At 40.6% G+C, this 23684-nt stretch overlaps 1 protein-coding gene across 4 annotated transcripts in view; it reads right to left on the bottom strand.

Annotated features, from left to right (window-relative positions):
• Positions 1 to 23684, bottom strand: part of Dip2b (DIP2 acetate--CoA ligase B (putative)) — a 238524-nt gene that overhangs the window by 25692 nt on the left and 189148 nt on the right. For 3 of the 4 annotated variants that reach the window (XM_004862981.4, XM_004862979.4, XM_087200085.1), the window contains 5 exons: positions 22410 to 22537; positions 20661 to 20775; positions 16458 to 16659; positions 2529 to 2638; positions 2330 to 2410 (listed from right to left, as the gene is read on the bottom strand). In XM_004862981.4, the coding sequence (XP_004863038.1) occupies positions 2330 to 2410; positions 2529 to 2638; positions 16458 to 16659; positions 20661 to 20775; positions 22410 to 22537 (636 nt within the window). Of the gene's footprint in view, positions 1 to 2329; positions 2411 to 2528; positions 2639 to 16457; positions 16660 to 20660; positions 20776 to 21165; positions 21301 to 22409; positions 22538 to 23684 lie in introns of all 4 variants that reach the window. The other variant, XM_087200086.1, reaches the window with a different exon arrangement.

Genomic DNA, 23684 nt, shown 5'->3' with positions numbered 1-23684 from the left:
ACAGATAAGCATCATCTTGACTTTTTTGTTAATCACTGATTTCTTTTGATGTATACTTTTAGTGCACATGAAATTTCTGGGAGGCATTATCAATGGAATTGTATTGTATATACCCCTTTGTGCTATTTCTATCATTCAACATTAAGCATCATCTTGTTGCTGTATGTAGGTATAGTTCTTCCATGTTTACTGCTGTGTAATATGTGAAGATGTGACAATTTATTCATCTGTTTTACTGCTGATGAACATTGCCATTTTTGGAAATGTATCTTGATGCTTAAATACGTGAGTTTTGATAGAGTATAGACCCAGATTTATAACTTGGGGGTCAGTAGGTTGCCAAGCTTCAACTCTACAGGATAATGCCAAACTGTATTCCAGATGGTTGTTCTTTATCCATCATGCTAGTACCAGACTATTTCATACTATATTTTTATAATCGGTAAAAATCTCACAAATTACAAGTTTTACAGAGCTGTTTCTTAAAAAACTTTTAAATTTGATTAATGTAAAACAGTACTAAAAATGAGTGTATATATATAATTTTACATACAACAATTTTAAAACAGCAGCATCATACTGTATCACCTGTCAGAGCTGTACAATGTGTTGATTAAGAACGTGTGCTTGGGCCGAGGATTTAGCTCAGTGGTGCCACTGCCTGCCTCGCAAGCGCAAGGTCCTGAGTTCGATCCCTGGTACCCACCCCCCCCCAAAAAAGAGAACATGTGCTCCACAGCCATTGTTCTAATGAATGGAAACAGCTAATTTCCATTTGATTGGCACACGCTGCATGCATGTATTGAATTATCACACTGAACCTAGTAATATATAGAATTTATACTTGTTAATAAAAAATAAAAATCGGGGCTGGGGATTTAGCTCAGTGGTTTCGCCACCTGCTGCGCAAGTGCAAGGACCCAAGTTTGATCCCTGGTACCAAAAAAATTAAATAAATAAAATAAAATTTTAAAAAATGTTAATTTTTATGATTACTATCATTACTATTTTACGGTACTGAGAATTGAACTCAGGCTTAGGCACCAAGATATGTCCCCAGGTCTTTTATATTCCTTATTTTGACAGGGTCTCACTAAGTTGCTAAACTGCCCAGGCTAGGCTGTGCTGGAACTTGTCCCAGAGCCCTGGGATGACAGGCATGCACCACCATAACTAGCTAAAAAATTTTTTTAAAAGAGCTAATTTTTTAGCTTTACACCCCTTACTGCGTAATCTACGCACCTTGGTTTCTTCAACATTAAAATACAATATGAACTGTAAGCACCTAAAACAGGGTCCTCAGTATAAACTCAATTATTAATGTTTTATATTCTATTTTTCATTAATGCATTATGAATTTTTAGGGACATCAAATATTCTATAATATTCAAATATTCTTCAATAATAATGCACTGAATATATATATATTATATATATATATATATATAGAGAGAGAGAGAGTAATCATGTTTGTATGCCATCATTTATTTAGCTAACTGTCTATTGTTTTTTTTTTTGGTACCGGGGATCGAGCTGGGGTCCTTGCGCTTGCGCAGCAGGCAGCGAAACCACTGAGCTAAATCCCCGGCCCTAGCTAACTGCCTTAATTTGGCATTAAGGTTGTATCACTAAAATAAAGTCAGTGTTAAATTCATAAGGCACAATAGCAAACTAAAGTTCAGTAAAACAGTGTTCTAGGCATGAGGAACGACATGTAGTTAGGACACTGTCTGGCAGTCTGGGCGAATCCAGCATGGAATATTAACAAGTGCAAAGTCCTGTGTTTGATTCCCAGTACCAAAAAAAAAAAAGTCAAATTGGACAGGGCCAGGGATTTAGCTCGGTGGTGCTGCGTCTTCCTCGTAAGTGCAAGGTCCTGAGTTCGATCCCCGGTGCACCCTCCCCCCAAAAGTCAAACTGGCCCAAAACCCTATGTGGCATAAAGTATGCTACACTCTTGTAACTGCACTATTAGCCCCAACATTCTTGTTTTTGGTACCAGGGATCGAACTCTGGACCTTGAGCTTGTGAGGCAGGCAGTGGAACCACTGAGCTGAGTCCCCGGCCCCACCCCCAACATTCTTATCAGAACTGAATAAAGGAGACTTGATGGTAAAACAAGACAGTGTTTTACAAAGCATCCTGGGAGGTCTCATTTACAACCCTAAAGTGACTCCACGAAAATCCTCATATATCAACACAAGGAGAGAGCAGTAACTCCTTCTTTAGAGGTGGTGACAAATAATTTCTAATTAAAAAGGACACCAAGAAGTTCTAAGTTACTCCCACAGGATTCAGCTGATTAGATGTGCAACGGAACTTTTCCTACCTTGGCATTTAGCAGCATGAAGAGGACATGGTCAGGAGTTGCCTGGGCTCGCCACTGCAAAATCTCTGCCAGAAACTGGTGCTGAAATCATAAAGCAGAAAAAATGTCAGCAATTTTCAAAAAGTCATATAATACATCCTTCTTCTGCTACCTGAAGTGTAAGTTACATCCTTGACTCGGTTCAAAAATCAACACTTACCTTCCTCACTAAATCATTTTCTTCAATTTGGCCCAGATCCCTTCCTGCAGCTTGTGCTATGCGTTTTCCAGCAACCAGATTCCCAACCATCACAGAAGCAGGGCCAACACCTATAAGGAGATGCAAAAATCAACTCAAAGCACTTCCAGACTGACTAAAACTGGGTAAATTTTTTTTTAAATTTATTTTTTGAAGAAAGGGTCTAGCTGAGTAGTGCAGCCTGGTCTTGAACTCACTATATAGGCTAGACTAGAACTCATGGGAGTCCTCCTGCCTCAGCCTCCCCAGTGCTGGGACTGCAGGCATGTGCCACCTTGCCTGGGTAAAACGTTCATTTAACAAGGCTGGGGAAGCAATCTTCTGGTTTGTAGCACACAGTACAAAGGGCTTGCATTATAGCAAGAAAGGCAGCCAAGAAGTACACAGACCGGCTAGCGGGTAAGGGCAACAGGGCCTACTGCAGTTCGGGTATACAGGGAAGCTTCACTCGGAGGGGTTCACAGCTGGCTGTACTGGCTCTACTGATAAGTAATTTCATTGGCTCCTGAAAGACAGCTGAACATGAATAAATATCTAGTCTGGAAGAAACCAGTCATCTAAGAGGTCTGGGAGTAAGTTTATCAGGGATACCAGAAGTGTTTTATTAAACAACAACAAAAACAAAACAAAACAAAAAACATAACTGAAAGTTGAAGAGGGAGGTTAGTGGGAGCAGAACTGAGAGGAAGGTGGAGGTCAAGAGAGAGTAGAAGGGAAGGTGGAGATGATAAAAATTTCTAATCATCACTGGTCATTCGAGAGGTGCAGATGAAAACAACACTGAGATTCCACCTCACACCACAAAGAATGGCTGCTACTAAGAAATCACCCAATCAGAAATGCTGGCGGGGGTGTGGGGAGAAAGGAACCCTGCTCCCCTACTGGTGGGAGTGCAGACTGGTGCGACCACTGTGGAAGTCAGTATGGAGATACCTCAAAGAACTAGGGCTAGAGGTCCCATTTGACCCAGCTATTCCCCTGCTGGTATTTTCCCAAAAGAATTAAAAGAATCATACACCACAGTGATATATGTGGGCCCATGTTTATAGCGGCACAGTTTGTAATAGCGAAAGATTGGAAACAGCCCAAGTGCCCATCAACTGGAAACTGGATAAAGAAGATGTGGTTTTTTTTTATAAAATGGAGTACTACTCAGCCATAAAGAATGAGAAACTAGAGACATTTATAGCCAAATGGACGCATACTGAGGCCATCCTCTTAAGTGAAATAAATAGGACACACATGTGTAAATACCAAATAGTTTCTCTAGTGTGAGAAACTGAAAGTGTAATTAAGGATACACATGGATGAAATGGCCTAGTAACTTATTTCTCAGATTGTGTTCCCATTGTGGGTCATATGACTATTGAAATTTAAATTAGGGAGAAGTTTGGTTTATGTGGAGCCTGTTAGCTAACTGGAGTGTTTTTCCAGATCATTATTTGTTCAATGTTGGTTCTGGGGACCTTTCTGAAACAAATCACATCCTCTGGTGTCTTGCTGGTGCTTGAGATGCTTTTTTAAGTTATATGGAGAAATGTTTAAGTGCTTTTCAGTTTTGTTTTGGTTGAGTTCTACTGTATTTGAATATTATTGTAGTTTTTTCCCCTTGCATTGCTCTTCTTTGAATGGCTTTAATTTTTTTTTTTTTTTTTTTTTGGTACCAGGGATCAAACTCAGGTCCTTGCGCTTGTGCAGCAGGCAGCGAAACCACTGAGCTAAATCCCTGGCATGGTTTTAATTTTTTGTATGTGTGTATGTTTGACAAGTTATTTTAAAAATTTTTTTAAAAATTCCAATGTTCTGCAATACAGTAGGATAAATACGAATAACACAGACTTTATTTTTTTAATATTGTTTTGGTAGGAATTTTTTTTTTGGTACCGGTGATCGAACTCAGGACCTTGTGCTTGTGAGGCAGGCAGCGGAACCACTGAGCTAAATCCCTGGCCTTTAATACTGTTTTTGAGAAAGGGTCTTGTTATATAGCCCAGGTTGGCCTTGAACTCACTATGTAGCTCAGGTTGGCCTTGAACTCACTGTGATCCTCCTGCCTTAGCCTCCCAAGTGCTGGAATTACAGGCATGTGCCACCTCATCTGGTGAGGACATGTTTTTGGAGGGGGGTGGGTACCAGGAATCAAACTCAGGACCTTGGCTTGCAAGGCAGGTGTGGCACCACTGAGCTAAATCTCCGGGCCCAGATAAACTATAAGATAAACTATAGCCCCAGGCCTTTTTATTTTTTAGAGACAAGTCTTTCCCCCCTCCCCCATTAAGTTTATTGGTACATTTTAGGTATAAAATACAGTTACATTCATCATTGGAATCTTGTACCTTTACATGAGGATCTTGGTTATTTTTTTCCCCTTCCCCTGCCCTCCCTTCACCCCCTCCACCCTTCCCTATCTGCAAACACTTTGTTTCCATTTTTTTCTTTTCACCTATTTTTTCTTTTCCCTTCTTTCCTCTCCCTTACCCCTCCCACTTCCCCTGCTCCTTTAGACCTTTACTTCCTATTACACAATATCAATTATACATTTTTAAAATTACAATATCAAGATCCAGGAGACATTACCACAGATTTTACAGAATTTAAAAAGATATAAAAAGCACATTACAAAAATCTTTTGCGAAATAAATTTGACAACTTCTTTTGTTTTTCTTTTTTTGGTATCAGGGATTGAACTCGGGTCCTTGCACTTGTGCAGCAGGCCGCAAAACCACTGAGCTAAATCCCTGGCCCTTGACAACTTCTGAGAAGTACCTTGGGAAGACAAATTAATGAAACTGACTCTGGAGGAAATATAAAATTTGAATAGCACCTATTAAATAAAATATATTCCTAGCTTGAAAACCTACGTAATATGACAACAGCAGGCTCATATACATTTTAACTGATAAATTATATCAAACATTTAAAGCAGAAAAAAGAAGGAACACTTCTCCCCTCCTTTTAGGAAATCAACATTGTGTTAATACTAAAACTGGATAAAGATAATAGAAGAAAAAAGTGTGAACACAGATAAAAATTTGTTTAACCAAACAAACCATAGAAGTCAGATCTGGGGCTGGGGATTTAGCTCAGTGGTTTCACAGCCCGCTGTGTAAGCGCAAGGACCCGAATTCGATCCCCAGTACCAAAAAAAAAAAAAGAGTCAGATCTGGCAGTATGTAGAAAGTGGTTTTATTATAGGGATGGCAGTGTTGGTTCAGCACTGGAAGATCCACCCCCAAAAGTCATCATTTTTAACAAAGGAAAGGAAAAAGCCATGTGATCCTGCCAGTAGTTGAAGAAAAAGTATTGGACTAAATTCTATAGCTGTTCATGGTAAAAGCTATCAGGAGACTAGAAGTAGAACAGAACCTTCTCAACAGATCAAAGACATGTACTCCATATTTCCAGAGAGAATGCCTTATATGAATGGAGAAAATACAATGCTTTCTCCTTAAGGTGGAGAACAAGGGCAGATATGCTTACTCTTTATCTGTCCATTAAACTTTGAAACCTAGGCCCCACCAAAATAGTCTGGCAATAAAATAACACAATTAGGATAGGACTGGCAAGGTAGCAGCAAAATCTTTATATGTAGATGAAATGATCATCTACAGAGAAAATACTAAGAAATCTCTAGGAGCCCCTAGAATTTGTATTTGAATTTAGCAGGATTAAAAAACACAAGGTATGTAACAATTCTGGTCTATGTGTACTTGCTAGAAATGAAGAACTGGATATTGAAATTTAAAAGTTATGTAGGAGTACAAAGCACCTAGAAAAGTAAAAAAACAAAACAAAACAAAAAAGTGTTGGAAGACATTTATTACCTAATTTTAAGACTTCCTCTAAACCTACAGTAATCAAGGCAGTGTTGGTGTAGGGAAAGACATACAGATCATTGGAATAAAACAGAATCTAGAAATAGAACCACACATATATGGTCCACTGAGTTTTGAAAGATTATTCAACATTAACAATTTATAGAACATAAACTCAATTCAAGAGCAGAGGAAAAGACAGTGTTTTCAGCAAATGGCACTAGAACACCTGGTATCCATATATAAAAAATTAATCTTGGGCCAGGGATTTAGCTCAGTGGTTTCACCACCTGCTGTGCAAGTGCAAGGACCTGAGTTCGATCCCCGCTACCAAAAAAAAAAAATTAATCTCAACCCTTTATTTCCATACATAAAAATAACTTGAAAGGATCTATGAACCTAAATATGAAAGACTAAAACTATAAAACTTTAAGAAGAAATTTTAAGGGAAAATGTTTATGAATTTAGGGTAGATAAGAATTTCCTAGGATATAAAAAACATGTATAAAAGAAAAAAATAAATGAGATTCCATCAAAATTTAGAACTTTAAATGACATCATTAAGAAAATGAAAAGTAGTCCTTAAACAGACTGCAAAAGAGACAAGTCTTGCCAAATTGCTGGGCTGGCCCAGAACTTGAGATCCTCCTTCCTCAGTCTCCTGAGTACAGGATGTTGGGATTACAGTAGGCATGTGCCATCATGTCCAGCACCATAGAGAGGATTTTCAGAATTTCCAACACAAAGAAAGGATACATAAAGAGACATGCCAGTTATCTTTATCTAATCATAATGTACATACACTGAAATATAATGCTACATTCCATAAATTTGTACAATTATGTGTCAATTAAAAATAAAAATATATTTAAACAAAAGTAAATAATTAAATTAATACTGTGAAACATTCCATGGGACAACTGGCCTGGCCTCTTCAAAAATGCCCATGTGGCCAGGGATTTAGCTCAGTGGCACTGCACCTGCCTCACAAACCCAAGGTCCCGAGTTCGATCCCCAGTACTGGAAAGAAACAATGCCCATGTGTTGCTGGGTGTGGTGGTATACACCTGCAATACCAGCTATTCGGTAGGCTGAGATAGAGAACTGCAAGTTCAAGCTATTCTGGGCAACCTAGCAAGACCCAGTCTCAAAAAACAAAGAAACAAAGACTCACGACTGTACTTCCAGCACTTCCTAAGGGAGGAAGAACCCAAGTTTGAGTCCTACCTGGGCAGCCTATCAGGACCCTGTCTCAAAATTTAAAAAATCAAAAAACAAACGTTCAGTATGAAGGCTTTGGGTTCAATCCTCAATACTAGAAAATAAATGAAAATCAATCAATCAATCTTTTTTTTTTTTGGTACCAGGGATCGAACTCCGGTCCTTGCACTTGTGCAGCAGGCAGCGAAACCACTGAGCTATCAATCAATTTTTAAAAAGGTTGGGGATGTTGCTCATTATCACAAAAAAAAATTTGGTTATAAACAAGTGGAGAAATTTTATTATTGGATGATAGCATTAGATTATAGTTACCCCCTCCTTGTGGAGATGGGCTTTGGTATACAGTCCACACTGGACCTGAACTCCAGATCTCCCTGCCTCAGCTTCCCAAGTGCGGGGATTACAGGATCACACCTGGCTATGTATTATATATAATATATTTCATATATTTTTCAACAGGATAATGGCATCTTGGTTGATTAGAAAAAGTTTAGAAGATGGCTTTTGGTTTTTAAAAATATACATGCTGAAATACTTATGGGTGAAATGTCAGGAGATCTGCAACCTACTTTCAGAGTTCAGTGAAAAAAAGTCATCAACTGGTAAATCTAGGAGAAGGAACATAGTTGCTTACTATACTATTCTGTCAACCTTTCCATGGGCTTAACACTTCAAAATAAATAAGGGGAGGGGCAGGGATTTAGCTCAGTGGTTCTGCTGCCTGCCTTGCAAATACAAGAGCCTGAGGTTGATCCCCGGTACCAAAAAAAAAAGCGTGGGGGTCCCCTCCAACTCTCTAGGAAAAAGTGCTAGGATGTATGCCTTTCCTTTTTTTTTTTTTTTGGTACCAGGGATCGAACAAAGGACCTTGCACTTGCCAGGCAGGCACAGAGCCACTGAGCTCCATCCCTGGACCCTGAGCTACAACCCTGGCCCTGTATGCCTTGACGGTCACCTGAAGACTAGGACCCCACCTCAATGAACTGAGAAGATGGCAAAAAGATAACAAAACAAACTCAATGCCAGCTAGGTTTTGAACACTGATGCTACACTGGATTAATATTAAATATTGTTTACTGCCAAAATCTGATTCTGAATATAATAAATAATAAAATGGATGAATGGCAGGCACGGTAGCACACGCCTGCATTCCCATCACTCAGGAGGCTGAGGCAGGAGGATCATTTCAAGTTTGAGGCCAGCCTGGGCTACATAGTGAGTTTAAGCCTAGCATAAACTACATCACAAGATCCCACCTCAAAAAACCAAAATAAGTAAATAAAATATGTAAAAAACAGTTAAAACAAAAACACTTAAGCTCATACAATGATTTTTAAAAGGGTAAATATTTGGGGGAAGCTGAATAAAGGTATAAAGAAGTTCTCTGTACCATTTGTTAACTTTTTCTGTGTCAAAGTATTTGTTTTTAATTTTTAAAAATTTAAAGATGAAAATACTGAAAAAAGAATGCATTCCTACACTCGTTTGTGGAGCAATTTCTGTCTACAAAATGTCTACTGCAATTGTGAGTACAATATGCAACAGTCCTTCCTACTAAACTGAGTAACAGATTACAAATGTATCACTTTTGAAACAGCCTGTCATACAAGCAGGTAGCCAGAATGTACTTGATTGTGTAAACTGTACAATCCTGAATTCACATTGTAAATATAAAGGGATGATATATATATATTTTTACCCACTAACAGGCCTTTAATAAATCTGAAAACACCAATGGGAATGATACAGTTCATTATTTTTCTCCCAGAGTAAATCTCCCCTATGTATAAAAGCTTTGTTTCCATTTTTTCCTTCTATTTTCACTTTTTTATCCTTTCCTTCCTTTCTCCCTCCCTCTTCCCTTGTTCCTCTTCCCATTTGAACACTTTCTTCCCATTTCCCAACATCCAAATACATCTCAGTCCTTATTTCCACATTGTTTCTTACACCAGAAAAACAATGTGGTATTTAAACACGTGTGTCCGAATATTTCACTTAAGAGTATGGTCTCAAGGTTCATCCATTTAGCTGGAAATGTCTGAAGCTATTCTTTCTTTATGACAGAGTAATACTCCATTGTATAAAAACCCCACATCTTCTTTCTCCACTCATCAGTTGAAGGGCACCTGGGCTTTTCCAAGATTTAGCTATGACAAACTGTGCCACTATAAGCATGGGTGTGCATATATTGCTGTGGTATGATGCTTTTAATTCTTGCAGGAAGGCACCAAGAAGTGGTATATCTGGGTCAAATGGAACCTCTAATTTTGGTTTTCTGAGATATCTCCTTACTGATTTCCACAGTGGTTGCACGAGTCTACACTACCAACAGCAGTGGAGAAGGGTTCCTTTTTCTCCCACAGCCTCATCAGCATTTGTTACTGGTCTTTTGGGGGTTTTTTTGGTACCAGGGATAGAACTCAGGACCTTGTGCTTGTGAGGCAGGCAGTAGCACCACCAAGCTAAATCCCTGACCCATTGGTTGATTTCTTGATAGCAGCCATTCTTTCTGGAGTGAGATAGAATCTCAGTGTTGTTTTAATTTATATCTCTCGAGTGACCAGTGATGTTGAACATTTTTTCATATTTTTATTTGCCATTTCTTTTTTTTCTTTTGGTACCGAGGATTGAACTCATGACCCTGTGCTTTCAAGGCAGGCCCAGTGCTGCTGAGCTAAATCCCCAGCCCTGCCATTTCTAATTCTTTATCTGAGAAGTATCTTTTTTTGGGGTACAAGATATCAAACTCGGGACCTTGTGCTTTTGAGGCTGGTGGCAGAACCACTGAGCTAAATCCCTGGCTGCAAAAGCTTTTTAATAAGATGAGATCCCAGTTGTTTATTCTTTGTAGTAATTCTCATGTGGTCTGGGTTTTGCTCTTGAAGTCTTTCACCACTCCTATGTCCTCAAGTGTTCTACCTATTTTCTCTTCCAGCAGATTTAGTGTTTCTGTTTTAATATTTAGATCTTTGATCGAATTTTATTTTAGTTTAATGCATGGTGAAAGATATGAGTCTAGTTTCAATCTTCGGCATGTGGAAAGGCAGTTTTTCCAGCACCGTTTATTAAAGAGGCTATCTTTCCTCCAGTGAGGGTGTTTGGCTCCTTTGTCAAAGATGAGGTGGCTGAGTGCGTCTGCAGTTGTTCTGCATCTTCTAGTCTGTTCCATCAATCCTCAGGTCTGTTCTTTTGTTGGTACCATACTGTTTTTATCACTGTAACTTTGTAGTATAATTTCAGGTCAGGGATTGTGATACCCCCTGCCTTGCCTTTGTTGCCCAGGATTGAAAGGCGTATTTTTTAAAAAGTGAATTTTGCCCAGTAGTTTAAAAATTACAAAAAATTCAATGGCAATATCCTGAGGTTCTTCTGGGAGCAATTCTTTTTTTTTTTCCAATTTTTTCTGTGCTCAATTCTTGGGTCTGTGGCTGAGAGAAAAATACTGAAGCCAGTAACTCCAGGAAGCTGACTGCAGACAGTGTTGTACCTGTAAATATGCCTTCTTGGGTTTGTTTTTTTTTGTGTGGCAGGGTCTCCCTTTGTAGTTCAGGCTGGCCCTGAATTCACTATGTAGCCCAGGTTGGCCTCGAACTCTCAGTGATCTTCCTGCCTCAGCCTCCTGAGTGCTGGGATTTCAGGCATGCGCCACCATGCCCAGCTCATGCCTTGTTTACTGAACAAAGCTCTGTAAGTTTCTTGTGGCAAAAACTATTTATCGTCCCAATACCTATGCTTCTCTTCTTTTTTTTTTTTTTTTTTTTTTGGTACCAGGGATTGAACTTGGGAACTTGCACTTGCGAGGCAGGCGGCAGAACCACTGAGCTAAATCCCCGGCCCCTTTTCTCTTCTTCTTTAATAATGTAGGCCTCAGTTTCCAGCAGGACGCATGTCTGGAAAAAAAACTATATTCTTCAGCAGCATGGGAGCATAATATGCAAGAAGAACTTATAGATGTAGTTTCTAAAATACATTAAAGGGAAAGGTTTCCCTTCTTAACCTCTTCTCTCTCCTGCTAGGCAGCCTAATGGACCCTGGGGCAGTTGGCTAACTAAGGAGGGCTGTGACAGATCATCTTATCTTCCCAGAATCCGTCCTTTCCTTCCTGTCCTGGGAATTGTCTACTTCTCTGCTCTCTGGCTTTGGGCACAGTCTGACTGGTTCTGGACAATGAAATGTTAGGAGACCATGACACAAGCTGAGGCTTTAAATAAGCTTGTGTGGTTTGGCTGGCCTTCTTGCTTCTGCCATCTGCCCGGAGAGAAACGTGGCTTTGGGAACTGCCGGTCCCATGATGAGGAGCGCTGCATGAATAGTTCTGAATGCAGTCTGCAGCCAGAAGCAGAGTCTAGCCCAGCTAATCCACATTCCACAAGTGAAAAACAACTGCTGTTATTTCAGGCTACTGAATTCTTGGGTTATTTGTTATGTGGCATAACTAGAATAATAGTTGACTGATCAAACACAGAGCAATAGGGCTGGGGATTTAGCTCAGTGGTTCCGCCACCTGCCTTGAAACACAAGGACCCGAGTTTGATCCTCGGTACCAACCCCCCCCCCCCCAAAAGCAAAAAAACACAGAGCAAAAAAGATGGGCAGCTGGAAGAATAGGAGGCGAGACCATAGTAGTCCTGGGCTGCCTAACTCTGAATTTCTTTTACCACAGAAAAAAAGAAACCTGATTCTTATTTAAGGTAATTATGTTTTTCTGCCACTCCCAGCCAAGAATATCCCTTGACACACACACTCATTCTGTCCATGACAGTGCTCACAGGGATCTCAATGTGACTGCAGCCTTGGGATGCCTTAATACCTTTTGGATTTCCTTTCTTCCCTCATTCCTTACCCATCTCTAAATTTCTGTATTTTTCTCAAACCCCCAATTCTATGCTGTTCCCTCATTATCTCTGCCTGTTGATCCCATGAGCCTCAAACTACTTTGGTCCTGTATGTATGCTTCCAGCAGAAAGTAAAAATATTGAATCCAAACATAATTCTTTCATCAAAGGGGACAAATCAGACTCTACATTATCTTTAGAAGCTCAGCAATAAATCTTTTATATAGTTGGCTTTTTGGGGAGGGGGGGTACCGGGGATCGAACTGGGGACCTTGCACTTGTGAGGCAGGTGCCAGAACCACTGAGCTAAACCCCCGCCCTAGTTGGCATTTTTTTAAAAAGTAAATTTTATTTTACGCCAGCCCCCTAAGCTCCCCCACCATGTACAAGAGCTTCGTTTCCATTTTTTCCTTCCATTTTCACTTTTTTTCTTGCCCCTTCCTTCCTTTCTTCCTCCCAGTTGGCTTTTTCTTTTGAAACAAGTCTCACTATTGTAATTCATAATGGCCTTGAACTCAATCATATACCCCAGGGTGGCCTCAAACCCACAGTGATTCTCCTGCCTCAGCCTCCCAAGTGCTGGGACCATAAGCATGCACCACTACACCAAGCAATACAGGTTTTACTGTTTGATAAAACTATTAAAATCTGGATAGTGGGCTGGGGATTTAGCTCAGTGGTGCTGCTGCCTGCCTCGCAAGTGCAAGGTCCCAAGTTTGAACCCCGGTACTAAAAAAAAAAAAAAAAAATCTGGATAGAAAAAGGACCATTTAAGCATTTACAGTGGTACCTCAATTCATGAACTGAATTTGTTCTATGATTTTGGAAAAGACGGCCATGTCGTGTTTGTGTGGGAAAGATAGCCACAGTCGTGTTTGTCAACTGATGGAGAGTTTGTAAACAACAAAAAAATTGCCAAACACTTCTGTTTATGAACCAAACTGTTTGCAAAGAAAAGGATTCGTAAACCGGGGTACCACATACTCTGCCATAAAGAAAGATAAACACTTGAGTCATTTGTAGGAAAATGGATGTACCTTGAGACCATAATGGTAAGTGAAATCAATCTGACACACAAGCTTAAATAGTACATGTTTTCTCTTATATGAGAAGCCCAAATTATACATAAAGAGCAAACTAAAAGACAATAGGAAATAGAGAGGCATCTTTCTCAAATAGAAAGGGGATCAAGCGCTGGAGGGAGGACAGAGGTAGGAGAGGGCAAGGGGATGCAAAAAGGAATAAAGAACTTAAGTGTAGCAGAATCTGAGCGGGGTGCAGAGGAGACTCCTGGTGCTGGGATTGGACCCAGGGTCTCAAGCATACTAAGCATGCATCCTACCACAGAGCAAAACTTGTAGCCCCATGTGCAAGTTTGTGTACATGTGTTGTCTTCTTCAATATTGGTGACTGAGCCCAGTGCCTTTGAGCTGAGCTAATCCTGGACCTTTTATTTATTTTTTGAGACAGGGGCTCACTAATCTGCCCAGGCTTGGATCAAACTTTTCATCTTCCTGCCTCAGCCTCCCAGAGTACTAAGATTATAGGTATATACCACTACACCTGGTTTGTGTGCGTGTGTGTGTGTGTGTGTGTGTGTGTATGTGTGTATCAGAAACTGATCCAAGAGAATATGCATCAAGCTACACCCCCAACCCTTTTTTATTTTAAGATAGAGTCTTGCTAAGTCACTAAGTTGCCCTGGTCAGGTTCAAACTTACAATCCTCCTGCCTAATAATCCCAACTTGCACGATGTTGGGATTACAGGTGTGTACCACCACACTAAGCACTATGTGTTTTTTTTATGTACGTGCCACACGCCTGGGTGGATAATATGTTTGAAAATTGTCTTTAGTTATTTCATTTATTTTTGTTTTCATTAGACAGGGTCTTGCCATGTACAGTAGTTCAGGGTGGCTTTGAACTTACTATGTAAACTCAGGCTGGCTTCAAATTCTAGGCAATCCTCCTGCCTCAGCCTCCCAAGTGCTGGATTATAGGTGTGTGCTACTATGCTCAACTCTCCTTCTGCATTTCTTTGTCTGTTTTGTTTTTTTTGAGTACTGGGATCTAACTCAGGACCTTGCACTTGCGAGGCAGGTTCAGTGCCACTGAGCTAAATTCCCCAGCCCTACATTTCTTTTTTTCTTTTTTCTTTTTTTTTGTACTGGGGATCAAACTCGGGTCCTTGCGCTTGCGTGGCAGACGCCGGAACCACTGAGCTAAATCCCGGGCTACATTTCTTGATCAATAATGTAAACTTCTTGATTTTCACCAGTCCTTTAGAACATTAGCCTCAATAAACCCTTTTCCCACTAGCAGAAACTGATAAATAGCATATTTACTCTATACACAGTGTCAGTAAGAGAAAGGTGGTTGAAGCGAGGTGTGGTGGTAAATGCCTGTCATCCCAGCATTCTGGGATGGCTGAGGCAGGATGACTGTAAATTCTAGCCCAGCCTAAGTAACAGTGAGAATTTGTCTCAGCAAGGGTTGGGGATGTAGCTCAGTGTGAAAGCCCTGGGTTCAATCCTTACCCCCACCCCACCCCCAGCCAGATAAGATAACAACGCCTAGATAAACCAGTGTGATATGACCTTCAGCCCACAGGCCACTGAAGCAATCACTGCAGAGCACAGTAACATCTTGATATCCTGATTAATATCCTAGAGTCTGGAAGGCTTACCTTATACTTATTATACTTCATGTTTACCTTTCAATGAAAAGCTTTCTTACAGAAATATAATGCTACACTTTCCCTTCTTTTTCTAATCTTCAACTTTCATCTTCTTTTCCCTACACACTTGGAGGCTGAAGTGTACTATGTATACATGTGTATGTGGTGGGATCTTAGGAGGCCAGATTTTGCCTTTCACTTGTTGTCAGTCATACAAGAAACTAGGAGCCAGCCAGGGATTTAGCTCAGTGGCACTGTGCCTGCCTTGCAAGTGCAAGGTGCTGAGTTTGATCCCCAGTACAAAAAAAAAGAAAAGAAAGAAAGGAAGGAAGGAAGGAAGAAAGAAAGAAAGAAAAAAAAAGAGAGAAAGAAAGAAACTAGGAGCCTCTTATTACCATCTCTTGTAAGAATCAATAAAACCTAATGATCACATTTTGGATTTAACAGATATTTTAACATGTCTGACCTTCAATCAATTACTCCTGCTCACAGCCTCCTACTTAGTCCTGGACTATTCATCTACTCGGAAATTAGGCAAAAAGGTGAAACTACTTGTTTTTTCTGTTTTGCATATGGAAAATCACACACTGTTAGTTGTACCTTGTACTCACAGGGATACAACACACAAAAAGCAGGCTGGCAGGCTGTTTATTTTGTGCTTATGATCCAAAAAACTTCTGAACTAATTGTCTTGCTCTCCAGAAGTATTAGAGGCCCAACTCGAATCCCTTACAGCGGACAAGGAATGAGAAGGGGTGGCTCTAGCTAAGAGATTCCCAACTGAAAGGCAGCATTGCATTGTATTCAGAGTGGATTTTAGTCACAGTATATGCATCTCTCTGTGACTTTGGGCAGGAAACTTAACTCTTCTGATCTTTAGTTTCCACAGCTGAGACCAAAACTTTAGGATCACATATATAAGATACTAACACCAGGTATTCTTTTTTGGGGGTACCGGAGTTCGAACTCAGGACCTTGTGGTTGTGAGGCAGGTGGCAGAACCACTGAGCTAAATCCCTGGCCCTACACCAGCTATTCTTGTTATCAAAACTTTCCTTTAGAGTACTTTCTTTTTACCTAGTTCTACCAGTAGAGTTCTGATCATCCTGACCCATACATTATACCCAGGAGAATTAGAAGCATACTACTTGGACGAGACAGTAATAAACCCAATAAAGCCTATTCTGCAGGGTCTCAATCCTCTTTGTTTTTTGTCAGCTGATGCTATTCCTTTGTTACTGGTCTTTGTAAAGTCAAATTCTACACAAAGAATCATGCCATCAGACATTACCTTCTTAAAGTTCCAATTATAATGTTATGGCCTGAAAGCCAGTGTATTACCTGGTTGCTTTTGCCGGGGCTTTGGCAAATTCGTCACACACGTATGTGGGCACATAAGTATGTTGCAAGGATGTAGAGATCCCTCCAGAAAGAGCTGTTTGGTCTGAGATATATGGATCCCTCCTAGTGGCGTTTTTGGCAATGTATTGGCAGGCACCAGAGCAAGACAATAGACCCCTACTTGATGAATGCTATCGATTGCCTAGAAAAATACAAAGAAAAATATTAAGTGAGATCGCTTTTACTACATTTAACATACTCCTGGCATAATTCATAATTTTATTGTAAGATTTTATTTATCCATACTAGATCTAAAATCTAGATCATTGTGATCTCCTACATCTTAAAATCTAAAGAAAATCATTAAGATCCCACACATCTTTCAACTATGGCAGAGATAAACAGAAGGATGGTAAGAGAATCTAAATACGTAGGGCTAGATACTGATTTATCAACCTCAGCATGTTCTCTTTAAACAGTAACTGTCAACACCTTTGAAATTTGTTTTTAAATGTTTTGCCAGGCCAATATAGATAATTTAAAAAGAGGCAAAGTATTTGTATTATGCAAACAAAGTAGTTTTCTAAATGGGCTCCCACTTAAGTGATGCACCATGTTACTATGTATTGCCTCTGTAAAACACCAGGTAAGGCTACAGGTTACCCTGAGTGCACTCTGCTACTAGCAATGTCACTATATTCTCGCTCAGAGTCAACTGAGCTTGTTTGTACAATGTTCAAGACAGTTGTTCTTGTTACTGTTTTTGTCTGAGTATTACATAAATGATATAAAAGCAAAAAGGCTGAAAGAGTTGGGCTTTGGAAAGTCATACTGAAGGTGAGCTCCTAAAAAACTACTGCTGATAGCATGGGCATATTCATCCTAAAAGAAAGGATTGTCTATTCAAGTCACTTTTTCAATACTTGTGTTCTAGTTCAAACTTACATTTTTTTTGTTTTTTTGAGACAAGGTCTCACTATGTACTTCAGACTGGCCTTGAATTCACTATGTAGCCTACGCTGGCCTCAAACTCACAGCAATCCTCCTCCTTCAGCCTCCTGAACGCTGAGATTACAGGTGTGGACTACCACACTCAGCTTTCTAGTTCAAACTTAAATGAAATCAGAAACCAAAGATGATGGATTTAGCTATAGTTTATGGATTACCTAGAGCTCAAACTGGATAATTCATACACACTACTCTATATCGGATGAACACATATTTATGTTTTGTGTTAAAACTTAGTATTTGAAGATTTCTTTCATTTTTATGATTTTGATTCATCTATCTATCTATCTATCTATCTATCTCTGAGACAGAGTCTATGTTGGCCAAGGTGGTCCTAAACTCCTGGGGCCCAAGCCATACTCCTACCTGAGCCTCTTGAGTAGCTGGGACTATAGGCGTGTGCCACTAACCCCAAATTCAACTGCCTCTTAAAACCAGCCAAATTAATACCAGTTCAAAACACACCTGTTAAGAAGATCCTATTGTACTACCCATAGGCCTTACTGAAATGAAACTACTGTGGAACCTTAGAAGAAGAATGGACTAACAGTCATAATAAAGTGAGTCGTAAGAGATGGACAAGGCCTTTTATTAAGACAATTCAAAAGACCACGGGAACAGACCTGACACTCATAGTTCTCAGACTATCCTCTATGCCAACACACATGACTGGGAAATACTAAGTCTGGACAAGTTCCTGAGTCACTGTCCTTTAGAATACACAAAAAGTAAAAAAAAAAAAACAAAAATCCCCCAATAACACACAAAAAATAGAATGTACAAAAAGTTATCGAGTGTATCACAGGTAGCCTGGATGGTCCCCTGAAAACGTAACATAGGATAAACCATTTTGCTAGACGCCTTTCCCTAGAAAGTGCTGAGTGAGGCAACTATTTGAGTCCTGCAATTAACCATCTCCAGTCTCTAACCTTCTAGAACATACTCTGCTATTCACTATGGACCCAGCTGAAAGGTCACAGAGCCTAGGAAAATAACAGCATCTCACTTCATGCCTAAATCGGACACCAAATGACTTTTACAAGGATTTGGATTGGTAATTCCTAAAGTTAGTTTCCTGGGAAATTTAACAAAATCTTGAGAACTTCAAATATATTTACTTCTGGGTAATAGGAAAAAAAAAAATGTGTAATTCACCACAAGTTTCCACCATTATGCTCCAAAATTCATTTTCTATAAAACAAGCAAGTCTGTATTTGTTTGAAAATATGAATATGGTATGAGAAATATTCTCTTTGCATGCCTGCCTTTTAGCCCTCTTTCAGAGATCAGCCTAGTCCTCATTCTTCAGTTTACATTTAGTCATTTTCCTTTCTTTGATTTTTTTAGTACAATTAGCCAATGCTAGATTAGCTGGTAATTCAGGATGACAGACTGAGGATAGAAATGTGAAAAGTCAAGCTGGGTGTAGTGGCGCAGATCTGTAATTCCATACTTGGGAGGCTGAGGCAGGAAGATTGCCATGAGTTTGAGGCCAGCCTGGGCTACCTAGTGAGTTCAAGGCCAGCCTGAACTATATAGCAAGACCCTGTCTCAAAAAACAAAAACAAGGGGCTGGGAATTTAGCTCAGTGGTTCTGCCACCTGCCTGGAAAGCGCAAGGTCTCAAGTTCAATCCCCAGTACCCAAACAAACAAACAAACAAGAAAACTCCCAGGCTGGGGGGTGGGGGTGGGGGACCTCTGAAGTCATTAATGTCATCATTCACCTCATGCTTGCTTGGTTCATTTCTAATAAATCCAAATGTCTCAGGTAGAAAAGTTAAAGACACCAGGAACATGTCCAGTAACATAAGTTGTTATGGAAAGGGCAGTCCAGGCTTTCTTCAGACCATCCAGCTGGCCAACAAATACTTACTATGGTAAGTGTAAGCACAGCTATCAGGGGTTGGTGCTTGAGCAGTGAACAGCCGAGACAGGGACATCTTGGCCTTTGTGGGTCTTACAGTGGATCAGAAAAGTTAATAAATAATCTGTCTACTTATATGGCAGTAAATGCTAAGCAGAAAAGGAAGAGTGGAGACAAAGAGCACAGGAAATGTTATTTAAGACAGTGAACTTCTCTCATACCCTTGTTAGTGATAATGCTTATGGTCATTATTTTGTAATGTTGTAAGAATCATGCTCAAGCCTGTAATATGGGCTGAGGCAGGAAGATCACAAGTTCAAGCTCAGATCGGGCCACTCAGTAAGACTGAAGCACAAGAACAAGAAGAACCAGGACCAGAAGAACAACAACAAGAACAAAAAGAACAAGAATGACAAGAACAAAAAGAAGAACAAGAAGAACAACAACAACCAGCAGCAGCAGGAGGAGGAGGAGGAGGAGGCAGCGGCAGCAGCAGCCTGGAGAGGTAGGTGAAGACGGCCGATAGAATGCCTCTGGGTTCAATCCCCAGCACTTAAAAAGAGAAGAATCCCCATCCTTACTGAGTGAGGAGCTGTATACTTCCATTATATCATTTACTCCTTCCAAGACCTCTGTAAGACAGACAGTTCATCCCTACTTTACAGGTTAGAAAATAAAGTCAGCGAAGTTCAGTCACTTGCCTGGGGTAAGGAGATTCAAATTCATGATTCTTTTTCTTTTGGGTACTGGGGCTTGAAGTCCTTGCACTTGCAGGGCAGGCGGCGGAACCACTGAGCTAAATCCCCGGCCCAAATTCATGCTTCTTAATAAACTCTAGGTTCTTTCCACACGTAGTCTGCTTCCTACTAGAAACATATCCCAGACACCAAGCCTAAGTCATTCTCCTTCCCTCATAGTTTCTCTCACCTAGCACCCCTCTAACTCCACAGCAAAGCTCCTTCAGAACATGAACATCTTCTATGCTCTCAGAGCCTCACATGCAAGGCTGCACTCATGGCATTTGTAAGACTGTGACTAAGTGCTGCCAAGTGAACTGATTACAGTCAAAAATACATTCCACACATGGGCAGTGAAAGCTTCCATAAATACTCAGGCATGAAAGAATCTGCTGAGGCAGATCAGTTCAACTGTTCTTGGCGATGTAGGTAGAAAAATACTACATGGTCCACAAGGAGACACGGCATTAGTTATCTGATTTTGGTAATAGGGCCCAGAATATTTGAGCAACGATTGGCAAGAAAAAAATAAGGTAATACAACCAGCCCATCAAAGTGCCTCCACAGTGGAGACAGACCTGAAGTGTGCTCACCTGCAGCACGCGGCTCATCCACTGGAAGCTGTCTTCTTCGGAGGCATCAGGTCTTTGTTCTGCAACCACCACGATGCGCTCATCATAAAATACAGACACAGAAAACACAGCAATTCTAAGAGAGACAGATCAAACACATCAGACTCCCTTCACAACCAGTCCTACTTGCTTTACCTGGAGTCACAGAGAAGAGACATCCCCCCACCATACCACCCAGAGGAGTAGTTTAGAAAAGAAAATGTGCAATCATTATTACCAAAATGAAGATGGATTCATTCAAAAACATGTATTAAGCACCACTGTCATGAATGTTAGGGGCAAAGTGAGAAACAAAACACAGTTCCTTTCTAAATGGAGCTTACGTGTTAGAGACAGAACAAAACCAACAAGGGATAAAAAGGCCATGTTGCAACATGTGCCAGGAAGCACAGGGGCAGGGCCCGGGGCTGTGGGGTGTGGGTGGTTGGGGAGCGCCTCCCTGGGGAGCGGACACTGGAGCAGAGACCTGAATGAGGTGAGGACGCGAGCCACGTGAAGATCTGGAGGAAGAGGATTCCGGGCGGAAGGAACGGAAAGCGGAAAGGTTCTGAGGTAGGGACGAGCCTGGCAGGTTTGAGGAACAGCAAGAAGGCCAGTGTGCCTGGAGCAAAGTGGTGGAGCAGAGAGCGGGAGGGAGAGTCAGACGAAGGCAAGGGCAGATCACAGCGGCCTGGGAGGCCAGGGAGGGGGATGGAGTTGGCTCTGAGTGAGGTCTCCGCTCAAATGTCCCCTTACTAGTGAGGCATTCCCGGGCCACCTCATGTAAGCTAGCAAGCTCCTCCCGCCATGTAAACACAGCAGCAATCATCCTCTCCCATGTATTTATTTCCCTGTTCACTTTTCTACTGTCTGATTCCCACCATGAGGATGTGCGCAGACTTGGCTTGTTCTGTTCACAGCCATAGTCGAAGCATCTAGAACAGTGGGATGTAGTCAGCATCCAATGAGTATTTGCTGAACAAATGCATGAAAAAATGCGAAGTCACTGGAGCTGAACATGCCAGCTCACCACCTGCATCCCTTCCATCCACACAAATTTATAGATTAGCTACTGTGTACGAGGCACTGTGCTGAGTGTTAGGGACATAACTGTGACCAAAGACAGGAGGTCCAGTGTCCTATGTAGTTTACATCTCAGAGGAAGCCACATTACAAAAACCCACACATTTCAGGAACCAGTTCTTTTTTGGTTTCATTTATTCTTTTCCTTAAAAAACTAAAAGGACATAAAGGTTGCTTTGAAGATCTATGTCCATGACTATAAACTGCTAAATAAGACATTACCCAAATATGTAACAAGAAAAAAGATGCCTGTTTCTACAGACTTTGAAATTATCAGCACTTATGGGCTATGACAATCTACACATTAAAATAGTATACTTTAGTCAGAAATAAGCACAAGGAATAATGCTTAGATATAAACTACAGAAGTGGCACCTGTGTCCATTACCCTGAACACCACTACCTCTGTACTAAAGAAATGCAGGAACTCTCCTTGGTCTTGCATGATTTAATAAACAGTCATAATTAAAATATGAAATACAGGACGTAGTCCATCGCATCCCTCCCAAATACAGCCAAAGAACCAAGCCCTGGGAGATACAGTCAAAGCCAGGCAACCCGATCATGTGGTGAGACTTGAAGCTCAGTCACCCTGCGGGACTGTGCAGGCCCCAAGGGAAGTGCTAGTATAGAACCTATACTACTCACCGTCCTCTGTAAACAGTCTTTATTGACTCCACAGCCAGTCCAGTGGCAACAATGTCATCAGCATTATGTCTTCGACCACTAACCATTAGTAACCCATCCATTTTTCCAACTACGAACACCAAGCTGCCCTGAAAGATAACAATGATTTACCTTGGTTTCCCTGGTTTAAACAGGAAAACACATTGTATACTTCTAGCTTTTGTGTGTGTGTGTGGCAGGGTCTCACTATCTAGCCCAGGCTGGCCTTGCACTCCCAGAAATCTTCCTGTCTATGTCTCAGAAATGCTGGGATTACAGGCTTGTGCCACCACTTACTTCTGCTTTAAAATAAATCTCATAAACAACATGACAGATGCTTGTCTACCATATTTGTGGCTCTAGGTTTGATGTGATAAAAACAAAACTAAAAATAAATGTGTACATACATATGTATGAGTACATATCATATATATATATATATATATATATGAATAAAGAATGTCATATTTAATGGATTTTAAAGAACTTTTTCACATCCTAACATCTCTGAAATCAATAGGGAAATCAGTGACATTCTTTAGCCAGTCACATCTGCAATATATAAGGAAATAATTTGTTCATATTTATTCTTAGGGAAGAATTTTCTAAGAAATCTAAGGATTTCACACAAGTATAGCTTATTTTCCTGGCCATGAGTACATATTACTTCATTTTCTGTAACTATGTACAGGTTGAATGCAGAGGAGAAAAATGTTAATTTACTACTGGAATTTGGAGGAAATTAAAATAGTTTGAGCATGAGAATCATTGTTTCAAGTTCATTAAAAAAAGTTTATAAGGATAAAGCAGTTTCCATTTGGTAAGATTAGAAACAGCTTAATAAAAAAAAACGGTCTGGCTGGGTACGTGGTGGTGCACACCTGTGATCCCAGTGCTCGGGAGGCTGAGGCAAGAGGATCCCAGCAAGTTGGAGGGCAGCCTGGGCTACATCATGACTTCAAGGCCAGCCTCAACTACAAGGTGAGACCCTGTCTCAAAAAACCAAAAAGGTCTCAGGAACATTAGAGAAGGCTTTCTTCTGCAGGAAAATAACAGCTGCAGGAAACTGCTATCACAGTCCTCAAAGCATCACTGAGTAAACACTCTTCCCAGACCCATCTACAGTGAATTAACTTTTCTCATTTATTACAGATTCCTAAATATTAGCCAGGTGTGGTGGTGCAGGCCTGTAATTCCTGCACATGGAAGGCTGAGGCAGGAGGATCACTGAGAGTTTGAGGCCAGCCTGGACATAGT

This window comes from Heterocephalus glaber, unplaced genomic scaffold (genome assembly GCF_053883595.1).
Source record: "Heterocephalus glaber isolate CG9 unplaced genomic scaffold, H.glaber_assembly_v1.0 deba00001733, whole genome shotgun sequence".
Taxonomy (NCBI): Eukaryota; Metazoa; Chordata; class Mammalia; order Rodentia; family Bathyergidae; genus Heterocephalus; species Heterocephalus glaber.
The sequence above is the reverse complement of the archived record's forward strand: the minus strand, read 5'-3'. Positions and strand labels throughout refer to the sequence as shown.